Source organism: Salmo trutta, chromosome 31 (genome assembly GCF_901001165.1).
Source record: "Salmo trutta chromosome 31, fSalTru1.1, whole genome shotgun sequence".
NCBI classification, from domain to species: domain Eukaryota; kingdom Metazoa; phylum Chordata; class Actinopteri; order Salmoniformes; family Salmonidae; genus Salmo; species Salmo trutta.
In genome coordinates this window covers 43,278,564-43,293,626 of record NC_042987.1, presented here as the reverse complement: position 1 = coordinate 43,293,626, position 15,063 = coordinate 43,278,564, and the positions used below count along the sequence as shown (strand labels likewise).

The following is a 15,063-nucleotide window of genomic DNA, read 5'->3' as shown; positions in this document are numbered from 1 at the left end:
ATGGAATACGAACCGCTTCCAACAGTCTTTCTGTCCTTAAATAATCTCTTATTTTATGCATCTCTCAGGTCTTTTATGGCTCCGTCTGTCCATCCATTCATCAGTCCGTTATGAGGGTTATCCATCCAGCCATCCATCCATCCATCCGTCCATCCATCCATCCATCCATCCATCCACCCATCCATCCATCCATCCGTCCATCCGTCCGTCCGTCCGTCCGTCCATCCGTCCGTCCATCCGTCCATCCATCCATCCATCCATCCATCCGTCCGTCCGTCCGTCCATCCATCCATTCTTTCATTTATCAGTCCGTCCATCCATCCATCCGTCCATCCTAGAAATATAAACATGATTTCCTTCTGATCCTCTCAGCTCCAAGCACACAGACAATCATGGTTCTGGCCCGTTGGGTCCTGTCTGCCTGCCTGTCTCTGTCTGTCTGCACAAGGCAGGTCATCACAGCAGGCGTTAGTCTGTGTTGTAGTACTGCAGGAGGGTCAACAGGGAGCGCTCTAACTGTACAGAGAGAGATAGGAGGGTGTAGAGCACTCAGCTCAATTTCAGTACTGCTTTCCTCCCGTCAGTCAGTCTGTGCCTTCACTAGTGTCTGGAGGCCTCTTCTTCTTCACTAGTGTCTCTGGAGGCCTCTCCTCTTCCTCACTAGTGTCTGGAGGCCTCTCCTCTTCTTCATTAGTGTCTGGAGGCCTCTCCTCTTCCTCACTAGTGTCTGGAGGCCTCTCCTCTTCCTCACTAGTGTCTGGAGGCCTCTCCTCTTCCTCACTAGTGTCTGGAGGCCTCTCCTCTTCTTCATTAGTGTCTGGAGGCCTCTCCTCTTCCTCACTAGTGTCTGGAGGCCTCTCCTCTTCCTCACTAGTGTCTGGAGGCCTCTCCTCTTCCTCACTAGTGTCTGGAGGCCTCTCCTCTTCCTCACTAGTGTCTGGAGGCCTCTCCTCTTCCTCACTAGTGTCTGGAGGCCTCTCCTCTTCTTCATTAGTGTCTGGAGGCCTCTCCTCTTCTTCACTAGTGTCTCCGGAGGCCTCTCCTCTTCCTCACTAGTGTCTCTGGAGGCCTCTTCTTCACTAGTGTCTCTGGAGGCCTCTCCTCTTCTTCACTAGTGTCTCCGGAGGCCTCTCCTCTTCCTCACTAGTGTCTGGAGGCCTCTTCTTCACTAGTGTCTCTGGAGGCCTCTCCTCTTCCTCACTAGTGTGTCTGGAGGCCTCTCCTCTTCCTCACTAGTGTGTCTGGAGGCCTCTCCTCTTCTTCACTAGTGTCTCTGGAGACCTCTCCTCTTCCTCACTAGTGTCTGGAGGCCTCTCCTCTTCCTCACTAGTGTCTCTGGAGGCCTCTCCTCTTCCTCACTAGTGTGTCTGGAGGCCTCTCCTCTTCCTCACTAGTGTCTGGAGGCCTCTCCTCTTCCTCACTAGTGTGTCTGGAGGCCTCTTCTTCACTAGTGTCTCTGGAGGCCTCTTCTTCACTAGTGTCTCTGGAGGCCTCTCCTCTTCCTCACTAGTGTGTCTGGAGGCCTCTCCTCTTCCTCACTAGTGTGTCTGGAGGCCTCTCCTCTTCTTCACTAGTGTCTCTGGAGACCTCTCCTCTTCCTCACTAGTGTCTGGAGGCCTCTCCTCTTACTCACTAGTGTCTCTGGAGGCCTCTCCTCTTCCTCACTAGTGTGTCTGGAGGCCTCTCCTCTTCCTCACTAGTGTCTGGAGGCCTCTCCTCTTCCTCACTAGTGTCTCTGGAGGCCTCTCCTCTTCCTCACTAGTGTCTCTGGAGGCCTCTCCTCTTCTTCACTAGTGTCTCTGGAGGCCTCTCCTCTTCTTCACTAGTGTCTCTGGAGGCCTCTCCTCTTCCTCACTAGTGTCTCTGGAGGCCTCTCCTCTTCCTCACTAGTGTCTCTGGAGGCCTTGCCCCGTCCTCCTCTTAAAGAAACAGCAGCACCTGAAACAGAACACAAATTAACCACAGGATTAGATTCTTTATTGTCCTCAGACACTGACTATACAAAACATTAAAAACACCTGCTCTTTCCATGACCAGGTGAATCCAGGTGAAATCTATGATCCCTTATTGATGTCACTTGTTAAATCCACTTCAATCAGTGTAGATGAAGGGGAGGAGACAGGTTAAAGAATGATTTTTAAGCCTTGAGACATGGACTGTATGTGTGCCATTCAGAGGGTGAATGGGCAAGACAAAATATTTAAGTGCCTTTGAACGGGGTATGGTAGTAGGTGCCAGGCGCACCGGTTTGTGTCAAGAACTGCAATGCTGCTGGGTTTTTCACGCTCAACAGTTTCCTGTGTGTGTCAAGAATGGTCCTCCACCCAAAGGACATCCAGCCAACTGGACACAACTGTGGGGAAGCATTGGAGTCAACATGGGGCCAGCATCCCTGTGGAACGCTTTCAACACCTTGTAGAGTCCATGTCCCGATGAATTGAGAATGATCTGAGGGCAAAAAGGGGTGCAACTCAATATTAGGAAAGTGTATAATTACATACATTTTCATGCCAAACAAGATAGCCAACCTGGCTCAGATCCTAGTATGTGCTTTTTGCAGTGTTTATTCATCGACATTCCAGACTAATACATAGCTCTTAGCCAGGGATGGACATTTTGGCCACTGGCCAGCTGGGCTAGTAGACCGGGTAACATTCAGGTCAAAAAGCTGTTCCATGAGATGTTTGAAAAGTCTACCTTTCACTGGTCTTTCGGGCTAGCTCAACGTATTATCAACTAGCACTGTCTGAAAGGAACTAGCCCTGGGCTACCTTATTTTCATCTTCACTCTTAGAACAGTGAGTGTTGGGGAAGAGAGCATGGGGACGGAGGATGGTGGAAGGAGGGCGAGGGGACGGAGGAAGGAGGGATGGAGGGCGAGGGGACGGACGGAGGAAGGAGGGGACGGAGGAAGGAGGGCTGGAGGGCGAGGGGACGGAAGAAGGAGGGCAGGGGGACGGAGGAAGGATGGCAGGGGGACGGAGGAAGGAGGGATGGAGGGCGAGGGGATGGACGGAGGAAGGAGGGGACGGAGGAAGGAGGGATGGAGGGCGAGGGGACGGATGGAGGAAGGAGGGCGAGGGGACGGAGGAAGGGGCGGAGGAGGGAGGGCGTCCATCTTACTTTGTGTCGTCGGCCACCTCCACCTCGGCCGGGGCGGTGATGGGGGCGTTGGAGTGGCCCGCAGTCGGATCGTCTGTATTCAGCTCCCCATTGGTCGAACTCATCACCTGCAGGGGAGCATCATGGAAAAGTTAGATGTTAGAAAATGGTGGCTCACTGTCGTCCAATATATGTCATGTCACAAACATGTCTAAAATAAACTACATGACCAAAAGTATGTGGACACCTGCTCGTCCAACATCTAATTAAAAAATCATGGGTATTAATATGGAGTTGGTCTCCCCCTTTGCTGCTATAACAGCCTCCACTCTTCTGGGAAGGCTTTCCACTAGATGTTGGAACATTGCTGCTATAACAGCCTCCACTCTTCTGGGAAGGCGTTCCACTAGATGTTGGAACATTGCTGCTATAACAGCCTCCACTCTTCTGGGAAGGCTTTCCACTAGATGTTTGGAACATTGCTGCTATAACAGCCTCTACTCTTCTGGGAAGGCTTTCCACTAGATGTTGGAACATTGCTGCATGGACTTGCTTCCATTAAGGCACTGATGTTGGGCGACTAGGCCTGGCTCCCAGTCAGCGTTCTAACTTATCCCAAAGGTGTTCGATGGGGTTGAGGTCAGGGCTCTGTGCAAGCCAGTCAAGTTCTTCCACACTAATCTCGACAAACCATTTCTGTATGGACCTCACTTTGTGCATGGGGGCATTGTCATGCTGAAACAGGAAAGGGCCTTCCCCAAAGTTGGAAGCACAGAATCGTCTAGAATGTCATTGTATGCTGTAGCGTTAAGATTTCCCTTCACTGTAACTAAGGGGCCCGATCCATGAAAAACAGCCCCAGACCATTATTATTCCTCATCCACCAAACTTTACAGTTGGCACTATGCATTGAGGCAGGTAGCGTTCTCCTGGCATCCGCCAGTACCTAGATTCGTCTGTCATACTACCAGATGGTGAAGCGTGATTCATCACTCCAGAGAACGCGTTTCCGCTGCTCCAGAGTCCAATGACGGCGAGCTTTACACCACTCCAGGAGACGCTTGGCATTGCGCATGGTGATCTTAGGCTTGTGCGCGGCTGCTCAGCCATGGAAACCCATTTCATGAAGCTCTCGACGAACAGTTCTTGTGCTGACGTTGCTTCCAGAGGCAAGTTGGAAGTCAGTAGTGAGTGTTGCAAACGAGGACAGACAATTTTTTACACGGTTCAGCATTCAGAGGTCCCGATCTGTGAGCTTGTGTGGCCTACCACTTTGTGGTTGAGTTGTTGTTTTGGCTCCTAGACGTTTCCACTTCACAATAACAGCGCTTAAAGTTGACCGGGGACAGCTCTAGCAGGGCCCGAAATTTGATGAACTGACTTGTTGGAAAGTCACAGAGCTCTTCAGTACAGGGCCATTCTACTGCCAATGTTTGTCTATGGAGATTGCATGGCTGTTTGCTGGACTTTATAAAGCCGTAAGCAACGGGTGTTGCTGAAATAGCTGAATCCACTCATTTGAAGGGCTGTCCACATGTACTTGTGTGTGTATATATAGTGTGTCATGTCACTATTACGAAAGAGCTTTTGAAATCAACATGTCAAACACAAGCCTACTGCTGTAACGTTATTATGAACTGATAACAGCTTTTCTTCAGGATGGGTTTTTTGTTGTTGTGAACTTTCCACTGCATTACTATTACTGCATGGTCAACTGGCTACGAGATCTCTCTAAAACAGTGACTTAAATGTTCCAGCCAACAATGGATGTGTCTGAAATGGTACCCTATGCCCTACGCAGTGCACTACTTTTGACCGGGACCAATAAGAGCCGATCGTGCTCTTGTCAACAACAACAAAAAAGTTGTGCACTATATGTAGGATGCCATTTGGGATTCAAGCCAATGACAGAACACTAAGCTCACTCTAGATGGCGAATTCATCCAATGACAGAACACTACGCTCACTCTAGATGGCATTATACTCAGTATAGCATCTAGACTTGTGGTTTCTAGCATGATCAAAACAGGACACTGGACAAGACAGGCGAAATACTCCAGACGTTACAGACTGACCCTAGCTCCCTGACATAGAATGGCCTTACTGAAGAGACTTTCAACGTGGCACCATCATAGGATGCCTCCTTTCCAACAAGTCAGTTCATCAAATTTTGGCCCTGCTAGAGCTGCCCCCGGTCAACGGTCTCAGCCGCCAGTATTTATGCTGCAATAGTTTGTGTGTCGGGGGGGCTAGGCTCAGTCATATATCTGGAGTATTTCTCCTGTCTTATTCAGTGTCATGTGTGAATTTAAGTACGCTCCCTCTAATTCTCTCTCTCTCCCCCTCCCCTCCCGGAGGACCTGAGCCCTAGGACCATGCCTCAGGACTACCTGGCCTGATGACTCCTTGCTGTCCCCAGTCCACCTGGTCGTGCTGCTGCTCCAGTTTCAACTGTTCTGCCTGCGGCTAGGGAACCCTACCTTGTCCCGGACCTGCTGTTTTTGACTCCCTCTCTCTACATGCACCTGCTGTCTCTAACTCTGAATGATCGGCTATGAAAAGCCAACTGACGTTTACTCCTGAGGTGCTGACCTGTTGCACCCTCGACAACCACTGTGATTATTATTATTATTAACCACTGTGGTTCCTCTCTAGGTTTCTTCCTAGGTTCCTGCCATTCTAGGGAGTTTTTCCTAGCCACCATGCTTCTACACCTGCATTGCTTACTGTTTGGGGTTTTAGCCTGGGTTTCTACATCGGCTGATGTAAAAAAAGGGCTTAATAAATACATTTGACTGATAGTTATTCATCTAGGGAAGACCTATGGTTTCTATCACGATCAAACAGTTACGGTTATTCATCTAGATAAGACTCAGAGTGGAGGGGGGGGGGGAAATCAGGCCAGAGGGAGGCGTAAAGAAGCACGTCTGACCACTAGTGGGCCAGCCGGTCTACGCCAAGAGGGACGTTCTCTCATTGCAAGGAAGAGGCGACGGTATGCATTGTCCTGCGATGCGTACAGATCGACGGGAGCTCTGCCGTAACGCCCCCTAAACGTCCCCTAAACGTCCCCTAAACGACTTTGGGAATGAAGTCGCCACTCCCCTGACAGGGGGGGGATCCCCAGCGATGGTAAATCCACACACGAGTTTAGCCTGCCTGGCATATGTGTCGCTCAGAGACAGATGTTTGCTGCTCCCTTCACAATAAGATATTTCTCGCCAGAGTGAAGTTGCCGGGAGGTGGTCGGGAGTGCACTCCTCCTTGTTAGTAGTGCCGGTAGAGAGAAGAGGTTCAAGCGAAGTAAGGTCACCCAACGCTGGAAGTCTCACGAGGCAAGCGGCCAAGCGGGACTAGCACAAATCACGGAGGCCATGAGCATAAGATGACGCAAAACACAAGAGGCAGTAACGAAAGCCGTTCCCTTGGTGAGGGCCGCTTGACAGGTTACAAAGACCATTAACAAGTCATAGATTTGCTGCTGAAGCCTAGAGTGAGCAGGTGTGACAACAGCTGGGCTGAGTGCTCCGCTGTGTGAGCCCGACAACAGCTGGGCTGAGTGCTCCGCTGTCCGAGCCCGACAACAGCTGGGCTGAGTGCTCCGCTGTCTGAGCCCGACAACAGCTGGGCTGAGTGCTCCGCTGTCTGAGCCCGACAACAGCTGGGCTGAGTGCTCCGCTGTCTGAGCCCGACAACAGCTGGGCTGAGTGCTCCGCTGTCTGAGCCCGACAACAGCTGGGCTGAGTGCTCCGCTGTCTGAGCCCGACAACAGCTGGGCTGAGTGCTCCGCTGTCTGAACCAGAGTGTCTGCACAGATCAACCAGTCGATGTACATTAGGAATGTATTCAAACACCTCTGACTTTTCCACATTTTGTTACGTTACAGGATTAGTCCGAAATTGATTTCATAAAAAAAAATAATCCTTATCAATCTACACACAATACCCCATAATGACATCACAATACCCCATAATGACATCACAATACCCCATAATGACATCACAATACCCCATAATGACATCACAATACCCCATAATGACATCACAATACCCCATAATGACAAAGCAAAAACTAGTTTTTAGAAATGTTTGAATTTTTTTGTTAAATATACATTTACATAAGTATTCAGACCCTTTGCTATGAGACTCGAAATTGCGTTCAGGTGCATCCTGTTTCCATTGATCATCCATGAGATGTTTCTACAACTTGGAGTCCACCTGTGGTAAATTCAATTGATTGGATATGATTTGGAAAGGCACACACCTGTCTATATAAGGTCCCAGAGTTGACAGTGCATGTCGGAGCAAAAACCAAGCCATGAGGTCGAAGGTCTTGTCCGTAGAGCTCCGAGACAGGATTGTGTCAAGGTACAGATCTGGGGAAGGGTACCAAAAAAATGTCTGCAGCATTGAAGGTCCCCAAGAACACAGTGGCCTCCATGATTCTTTAATGGAAGAAGTTTGGAACCACCAAGACTCTTCCTAGAGCTGGCTGCCCGGCCAAACTGAGCAATCGGAGAAGGGCCTTGGTCAGGGAGGTGACCAAGAACCCGATGGTCACTCTGACAGAACTTCAGATTTCCTCTGTGGAGATGGGAAAACATTCCAGAAGGACAACCATCTCTGCAGCACTCCACCAATCAGGCCTTTATGGTAGAGTGGCCAGACGGAAGCCACTCCTCAGTAAAAGGCACATGACAGCCCGCTTGGAGTTTGCCAAAAGGCACCTAAAGGACTCAAGAAACAAGATTCTCTAGTCTGATGAAACCTGAATGCCAAGCGTCACATCTGAAGGAAACCTGGCACCATCCCTACGGTAAAGCATGGTGCTGGCAGCATCATGCTGTGGGGATGTTTTTCAGCAGCATGGACTGGGAGACTAGTCAGGATCGAGGGAAAGATGAATGGAGCAAAGTACAGAGAGATCCTTGATGAAAACCTGCTCCAGAGCCCTCAGGACCTCAGACTGGGGCGAAGGTTCACCTTCCAACAGGACAACGACCCTAAGCACACAGCCAAGACAACACAGGAGGGGCTTGGGGACAATTTTAGAATAAGCCTGTAACATAACAAAATGTGGGGAAGAAAATCAAGGGGTCTGAAAACTTTCCGAATCCACTGTATGTCAGGACTCTTACACCTCTCTCCTTAGCAGGGAGGGCTAGGGCTGCTTTGGCACACTTGGTGAATGTCAGGGACAGACCGAATGGGAGATATCTGTAGGCTATGCCCTAGGAGGCGAACCTCAGTTATCTCCTGTGTGCAGGATAAACTCCTTGAGGTCTAGTGACCCCAATATGTTTGATGAGGTGCCGTAACCCTGGGACGGAGCGTGTGTGTTAAACTGCCAGAACATTGATCAGTGGCAGTAGGGACCACTGGAACGTTGATCAGTGGCAGTAGGACTACTGGAACGTTGATCAGAGGCAGTAGGACTACTGGAACATTGATCAGAGGCAGTAGGACTACTGGAACATTGATCAGAGGCAGTAGGACTACTGGAACATTGATCAGAGGCAGTAGGACTACTGGAACATTGATCAGAGGCAGTAGGACTACTGGAACATTGATCAGAGGCAGTAGGACTACTGGAACATTGATCAGAGGCAGTAGGACTACTGGAACATTGATCAGAGGCAGTAGGACTACTGGAACATTGATCAGAGGCAGTAGGACTACTGGAACATTGATCAGAGGCAGTAGGACTACTGGAACATTGATCAGAGGCAGTAGGACTACTGGAACGTTGATCAGAGGCAGTAGGACTACTGGAACGTTGATCAGAGGCAGTAGGACTACTGGAACATTGATCAGAGGCAGTAGGACTACTGGAACATTGATCAGAGGCAGTAGGACTACTGGAACGTTGATCAGAGACAGTAGGACTACTGGAACATTGATCAGAGGCAGTAGGACTACTGGAACATTGATCAGAGGCAGTAGGACTACTGGAACGTTGATCAGAGGCAGTAGGACTACTGGAACATTGATCAGAGGCAGTAGGACTACTGGAACATTGATCAGAGGCAGTAGACCTAGTGGAACGTTGATCAGAGGCAGTAGGCCTACTGGAACGTTGATCAGAGGCAGTAGGACTACTGGAACATTGATCAGAGGCAGTAGGACTACTGGAACATTGATCAGAGGCAGTAGGACTACTGGAACATTGATCAGAGGCAGTAGTTCTACTGGAACGTTGATCAGAGGCTTACTGGAACATTGATCAGAGGCAGTAGGCCTACTGGAACGTTGATCAGAGGCAGTAGGCCTACTGGAACATTGATCAGTGGCAGTAGGACTACTGGAACATTGATCAGTGGCAGTAGGCCTACTGGAACGTTGATCAGTGGCAGTAGGTCTACTGGAACGTTGATCAGAGGCAGTAGGTCTACTGGAACGTTGATCAGAGGCAGTAGGCCTACTGGAACGTTGATCAGAGGCAGTAGACCTACTGGAACATTGATCAGAGGCAGTAGACCTAGTGGAACGTTGATCAGAGGCAGTAGACCTACTGGAACATTGATCAGAGGCAGTAGACCTAGTGGAACGTTGATCAGAGGCAGTAGGCCTACTGGAACGTTGATCAGAGGCAGTAGGACTACTGGAACGTTGATCAGAGGCAGTAGGACTACTGGAACGTTGATCAGAGGCAGTAGCCACCCTAAACCCACTTCAGTTTGCTTACCGCCCTAACCTGTCCACAGACGATGCAATCGCCATCACACTGCCCTATCTGGCCAAGAGGAATACCTATGTAAGAATGCTCTTCATTGATTATAGCTCAGGCTTCAACAAAATAGTACCCTCCAAGTACATCATTAAGCTGGAGGACCTGGGTCTCGACCCCACCCTGTGAAATTGGGTCCTGGACTTTCTGACGGGCCGCCCCCAGGTGGTGAAGGTAGGAAACAACATCTCCACTTCGCTGACCCTCAACACTGGGGCCCCACAAGGGTGCGTTCTCAGCCCCCTCCTGTACTCCCTGTTCACCCACGACTGCGTGGCCATGCACGCCTCCAACTCAATCATCAAGTCTGCAGACGACACAACAGCAGTGGGCTTGATTACCAACAATGACGAGACATCCTACAGGGAGGAGGTGAGGGCCCTCGGAGTGTGGTGTCAGGAAAACAACCTCTCACTCAACGTCAGCAAAAGGAGATGATCGTGGACTTCAGGAAACAGCAGAGGGAGCACCCCCCTATCCACATCGACGGGACAGCTGTGGAGAAGGTGGAAAGTTTTAAGTTCCTCACGTACACATCACAGACAAACTGAAATGGTCCACCCACACAGACAATGTGGTGAAGAAGGCGCAGCAGCACCTCTTCAACCTCAGGAGGCTGAAGAAATTGTGTCACCCAAAACCCTGACTAACTTTTACAGATCCACAATCGAGAGCATTCTGTCGGGCTGTATCACAGCCTTGTACGGCAACTGCTCTGCCCTCAACCGTAAGGCTGTCCAGAGGGTGGTGCGGTCTGCACAAGGCATCACCCGGGGAAAACTACCTGCCCTCCAGGACACCTACACCACCCGATGTCACAGGAAGGCCAAAAAGATCATCAAGGACAACAACCACCTGAGCCACTGCCTGTTCACCCCGCTATCATCCAAAAGGCGAGGTCAGTACAGGTGCATCAAAGCTGGAACCGAGAGACTGAAAAACAGCTTCTATCTCAAGGCCATCAGACTGCTAAACAGCCATCACTAACACAGAGAGGCTGCTGCCTACACTGAGACCCAATCACTGGCCACTTTAATAAATGGATCACTAGTCACTTTAAACCATGTTTACATATCTTACATAACTCATATCACATATTTTTCCCTTTTGCACCCCAGTATCTCTACTTGCACATCTATCACTCCAGTATTAATGCTAAATTGTAATTATTTTGCCACTATGGCCTATTTATTGCCTTTACCTCCCTAATCTTACTACATTTGCACAGTGTGTATAGATTTTTCTAATGTGTTATTGACTGTATGTTTGTTTTATTCCATGTGTAACTCTTTGTTGTATGTGTCGAACTACTTTGCTTTATCTTGAGCAGGTCGCAGTTGTAAATGAGAACTTGTTCTCAACTGGCCTTCCTGGTTAAATAAAGGTGAAATAAAAAATATAAAAACATGTATATACTGTATTTTATACTATCTACTGCACCTTGCCTATGGCGCTTGGCCATTGCTCATCCATATATTTATATGTTCATATTCTCATTCACCCCTTTAGATGTGTGTGTATAAGGTAGTTGTTGGGGAATTGTTAGATAATACTAGTTAGATATTACTGCACTGTTGGAACTAGAAACACAAGCATTTCGCTACACTCGCATTAACATCTGCTAACCATGTGTATGTGACAAATAAAATTGGATTTGGCTAAACAGGAAGCAGCCCACTGGACACAGACATAAGTTCAAAGTCTAGTTTCCATTTACATTTGGTAGATTTATCAACTAACATGAATTCAACCGGAAATCTACAGAAATAAACGAGGCAAAATTGAGGCAAAAATAAAAAAGACAATTAACTTAAGTGGTTGATTTTTAGCTAATCCAACCAGTTTTCCACATTGATTCAACGTTATCACATTGAACTGTTTGGTTAAAATGAAAACATTGAATCAACCAGTTTTGGCCCAGTGGGAGACTCCTGGCATAACTATAAAGATTACATCATCACACAGAGCACTAAATGTGTAGACTGCGTATTGCTTGTACGACGGCAATACCCGTTACAACAGACGGTTGGACGCTTTCATATATATTTTTGTAACTTTCGTTCAAATCGCAGCAGTTCAAAAATATGATACAAAGACATAGCTACATCATCAATAGATGAAATTGGTTTCAGAGGATGTGTATAAATAACACAAGCGCAGAACATGACTTGGATCCTAATACCCTGACTGCGTCGCGTGCGCGAGCGTTGCAAAATAAATTTAGAAATCTATGTTATTAAATTATTGCACCCACACTGCTCGCGAGCGCCAACGAGCGTCTGCGATGCCAAGGGCTAAAATAGAAGTCATTCCTATTTCTGACGCAAATCGCGCTGCAAGTCCCGCCTCTCCCATCTCCTCATTGGTTTATAGAAGCAGGTAACCCACGTGCCATCTCCTCATTGATTATACCCACCCATTGAATGACGAACTGTTTTGTCGGTCGTCGTGGTAATACGATGAAAGTTTAGATGCCAATCACCATATAAGTTCAAAGATGAAAAAGCCTGGAAGGAGGAGAGACGACTATAAACAATTCGGTTGACCGTTTTATGTGTGGATTAATTGTCGGCGTAGAGGACCTTGTGCATTTCAGGTAAAATAATAACTCAATGTTTATATCCCAGGACAAATTAGCTAGCAACAGCAAGCTAGCTAAATAGGACAAATTAGCTAGCAAGTGCAAGCTAACTTGATAAATTACCATAAATGTTTAATGCTTTTCGACCTGTCCCCAAATTAATATAATTAGGTCAGAGTTTGTTTTGATATTTTAACCTGCGTGTCGTGATAGCGTTTGGTGTGGGGGGACAACATACATTTTATGCACGATGGGGCAAGCGCACAGCCAGTTTGGGTTCCGTGTTGGAGTTGAGAGAGATATTTCCAGAGGGGCAGGGTAGGAGCGGAAACTGTAGCCTCTGCCTACAATCAAATCATAGCATGCAGGGCCTAAAATGTACTTCTTGGTCCATAAGCCACCGGGTAGATATTTTTTGCCATAATTACATCCGGGTAATGATAGCTGGAAGCCAGGTAAGCATAAACAAAGCTTTATTTACAAGGGCAGTGAGAAATACAGTCTAAATACTTTCAAGATAGTGAAAGGAGAATTAACAGGTATGCTAGCTACGTAGCTGGCTATTATCACCCGAGACGATAGCTAGCTAGCCAAGTGTGTTTTAATACTAAGTGCCGACTTGGTGTGTAAATCAAGCCACTCGAGATAAAAATACAAAAAAGTACTACTAGGTTGATCTTTTACACGGGAACGTAAAGGATTGTGCTCCACGGTGGAATAACACACGTGAAGAAACAGTACCACTTAAGTTTAGCCAAGCAGACCGAACGGGGATTAGCCCAAAAGGTTAGCATCTAACTATAAAACTAGCTAGTTAAGACACTTTGGCCGTTCAGCTAACTCCAAAACGGTGGGGACCGACGGCGAGCCAGAGACCACTAGTCGACGTAGCTACAACTAGTGGAAACCCGACTATTAGTGGGACGCTAAAGCAGTGAAGCTAGCGAGCCAACAACACTAATTGCGTGCAAGCTAGGCTACAGTTCCTGACGACAAAACAGCACTCGGTAAAGTGAAGCAGAAGCTAGCAGAGTTCCTGTCAATAGAAAAGAAGCCACTTAACGCCATGTGACAGAGTGGTAACAGTTAAACGCATCTTTTCCCTGATAAGAACTACTAAAAACTGTCTCATAACGAAATACTAGACTCGTGAGGAGGAAACCAGAGCATCGTGGGTACTATACAGATACGTTGGGCTCACGGCCACAAAGATTTGATTGGCCGGTTAGGCGTGATTGAATAAGGTTTCAGCGAATAGGACACGAGGGGCCGTGTCCATAGTGAAGTGTGGAACCGAGTCGACTGAAAGAACCTGGCTGAGCAGAGACCTTGTGCAAAATAAACAACAGAAAAAAGGAGTGAGGAAATAACAGAACAAGAGAAAACGGAAAAGAAAGAATGAAGACAGTAGGCAGTGTTTAGCATTGAGGGACTACGCCCATTGCCCAGTACCTGGACGGAGCCCCCCAGCCTATCAGCTGTTAGATGAGACCCCAGCAGCTCCCTATTGGTCACTGGAGTGGGCTGGGAATCACTTCCTTTGGGTTCTGGCGACTGGTGCGACAGCAAGGGAAGAGAGGACAGGAGAAAAGGGGAAGGGATGGAAGAGGGCGGACAGGACAAAGGGGGAGAAATGGAGGGAGGAAGAAGGAGAGGGAGGAAGAGATGGTGAAGGAAGAAGGAGAGGGAGGAGGAGATGGTAAAGGAAGAAGGAGAGGGAGGAAGAGATGGTGAAGGAAGAAGGAGAGGGAGGAGGAGATGGTGAAGGAAGAAGGAGAGGGAGGAGGTGATGGTAAAGGAAGAAGGAGAGGGAGGAGGAGATGGTGAAGGAAGAAGGAGAGGGAGGAGGAGATGGTGAAGGAAGAAGGAGAGGGAGGAAGAGATGGTGAAGGAAGAAGGAGAGGGAGGAGGAGATGGTGAAGGAAGAAGGAGAGGGAGGAGGTGATGGTAAAGGAAGAAGGAGAGGGAGGAGGAGATGGTGAAGGAAGAAGGAGAGGGAGGAGGAGATGGTGAAGGAAGAAGGAGAGGGAGGAGGAGATGGTGAAGGAAGAAGGAGAGGGAGGAGTGTAAAAGAAGGAAAGAAACAAAACAATTAAGTTTAAAGAGGTTGTGTCTTTTCCATGTTGTGCAGAAGCAGTTGGACATCTCCTTAGACACTGCTCAACCAGAGGACAGAGAGACAGACAGACCTGAGGGGCAGTGCGGTGACGTGGGAGGAAAAGAGTGCACGTGAGGACTACGTGACATGCAGAAGCACAAGCTGATGTTCTGAGACGGATACCAGTCTGTTGCTGGTCTCTTTAATATAGCCTGGGTGCCAGTCTGTTGCTGGTCTCTTTAATATAGCCTGGGTGCCCGTCTGTTGCTGGTCTCTTTAATATAGCCTGGGTACCAGTCTGTTTCTGGTCTCTTTAATATAGCCTGGGTGCCAGTCTGTTTCTGGTCTCTTTAATATAGCCTGGGAACCAGTCTGTTTCTGGTCTCTTTAATATAGCCTGGGTGCCAGTCTGTTGCTGGTCTCTTTACTATAGCCTGGGTGCCCGTCTGTTGCTGGTCTCTTTAATATAGCCTGGGTGCCAGTCTGTTGCTGGTCTCTTTAATATAGCCTGGGTGCCAGTCTGTTGCTGGTCTCTTTAACATAGCCTGGGTGCCAG

General features: G+C 48.4%; 1 protein-coding gene across 2 annotated transcripts in view; it reads right to left on the bottom strand.

Moving 5' to 3' along the window:
* Positions 1 to 299: 299 nt before the first annotated feature.
* LOC115170242 (casein kinase I) overlaps positions 300 to 15,063 on the bottom strand; it is a 55,516-nt gene continuing 40,752 nt past the window's right edge. The window contains exons 10-12 of one of the 2 annotated variants that reach the window (XM_029726637.1): positions 13,862 to 13,963; positions 3,124 to 3,230; positions 300 to 1,938 (exon numbers count right to left, since the gene is read on the bottom strand). In XM_029726637.1, the coding sequence (XP_029582497.1) occupies positions 1,887 to 1,938; positions 3,124 to 3,230; positions 13,862 to 13,963 (261 nt within the window). In that variant the 3' untranslated portion in view covers positions 300 to 1,886. The remainder of the gene's footprint in view (positions 1,939 to 3,123; positions 3,231 to 13,861; positions 13,964 to 15,063) is intronic. The other variant, XM_029726638.1, reaches the window with a different exon arrangement.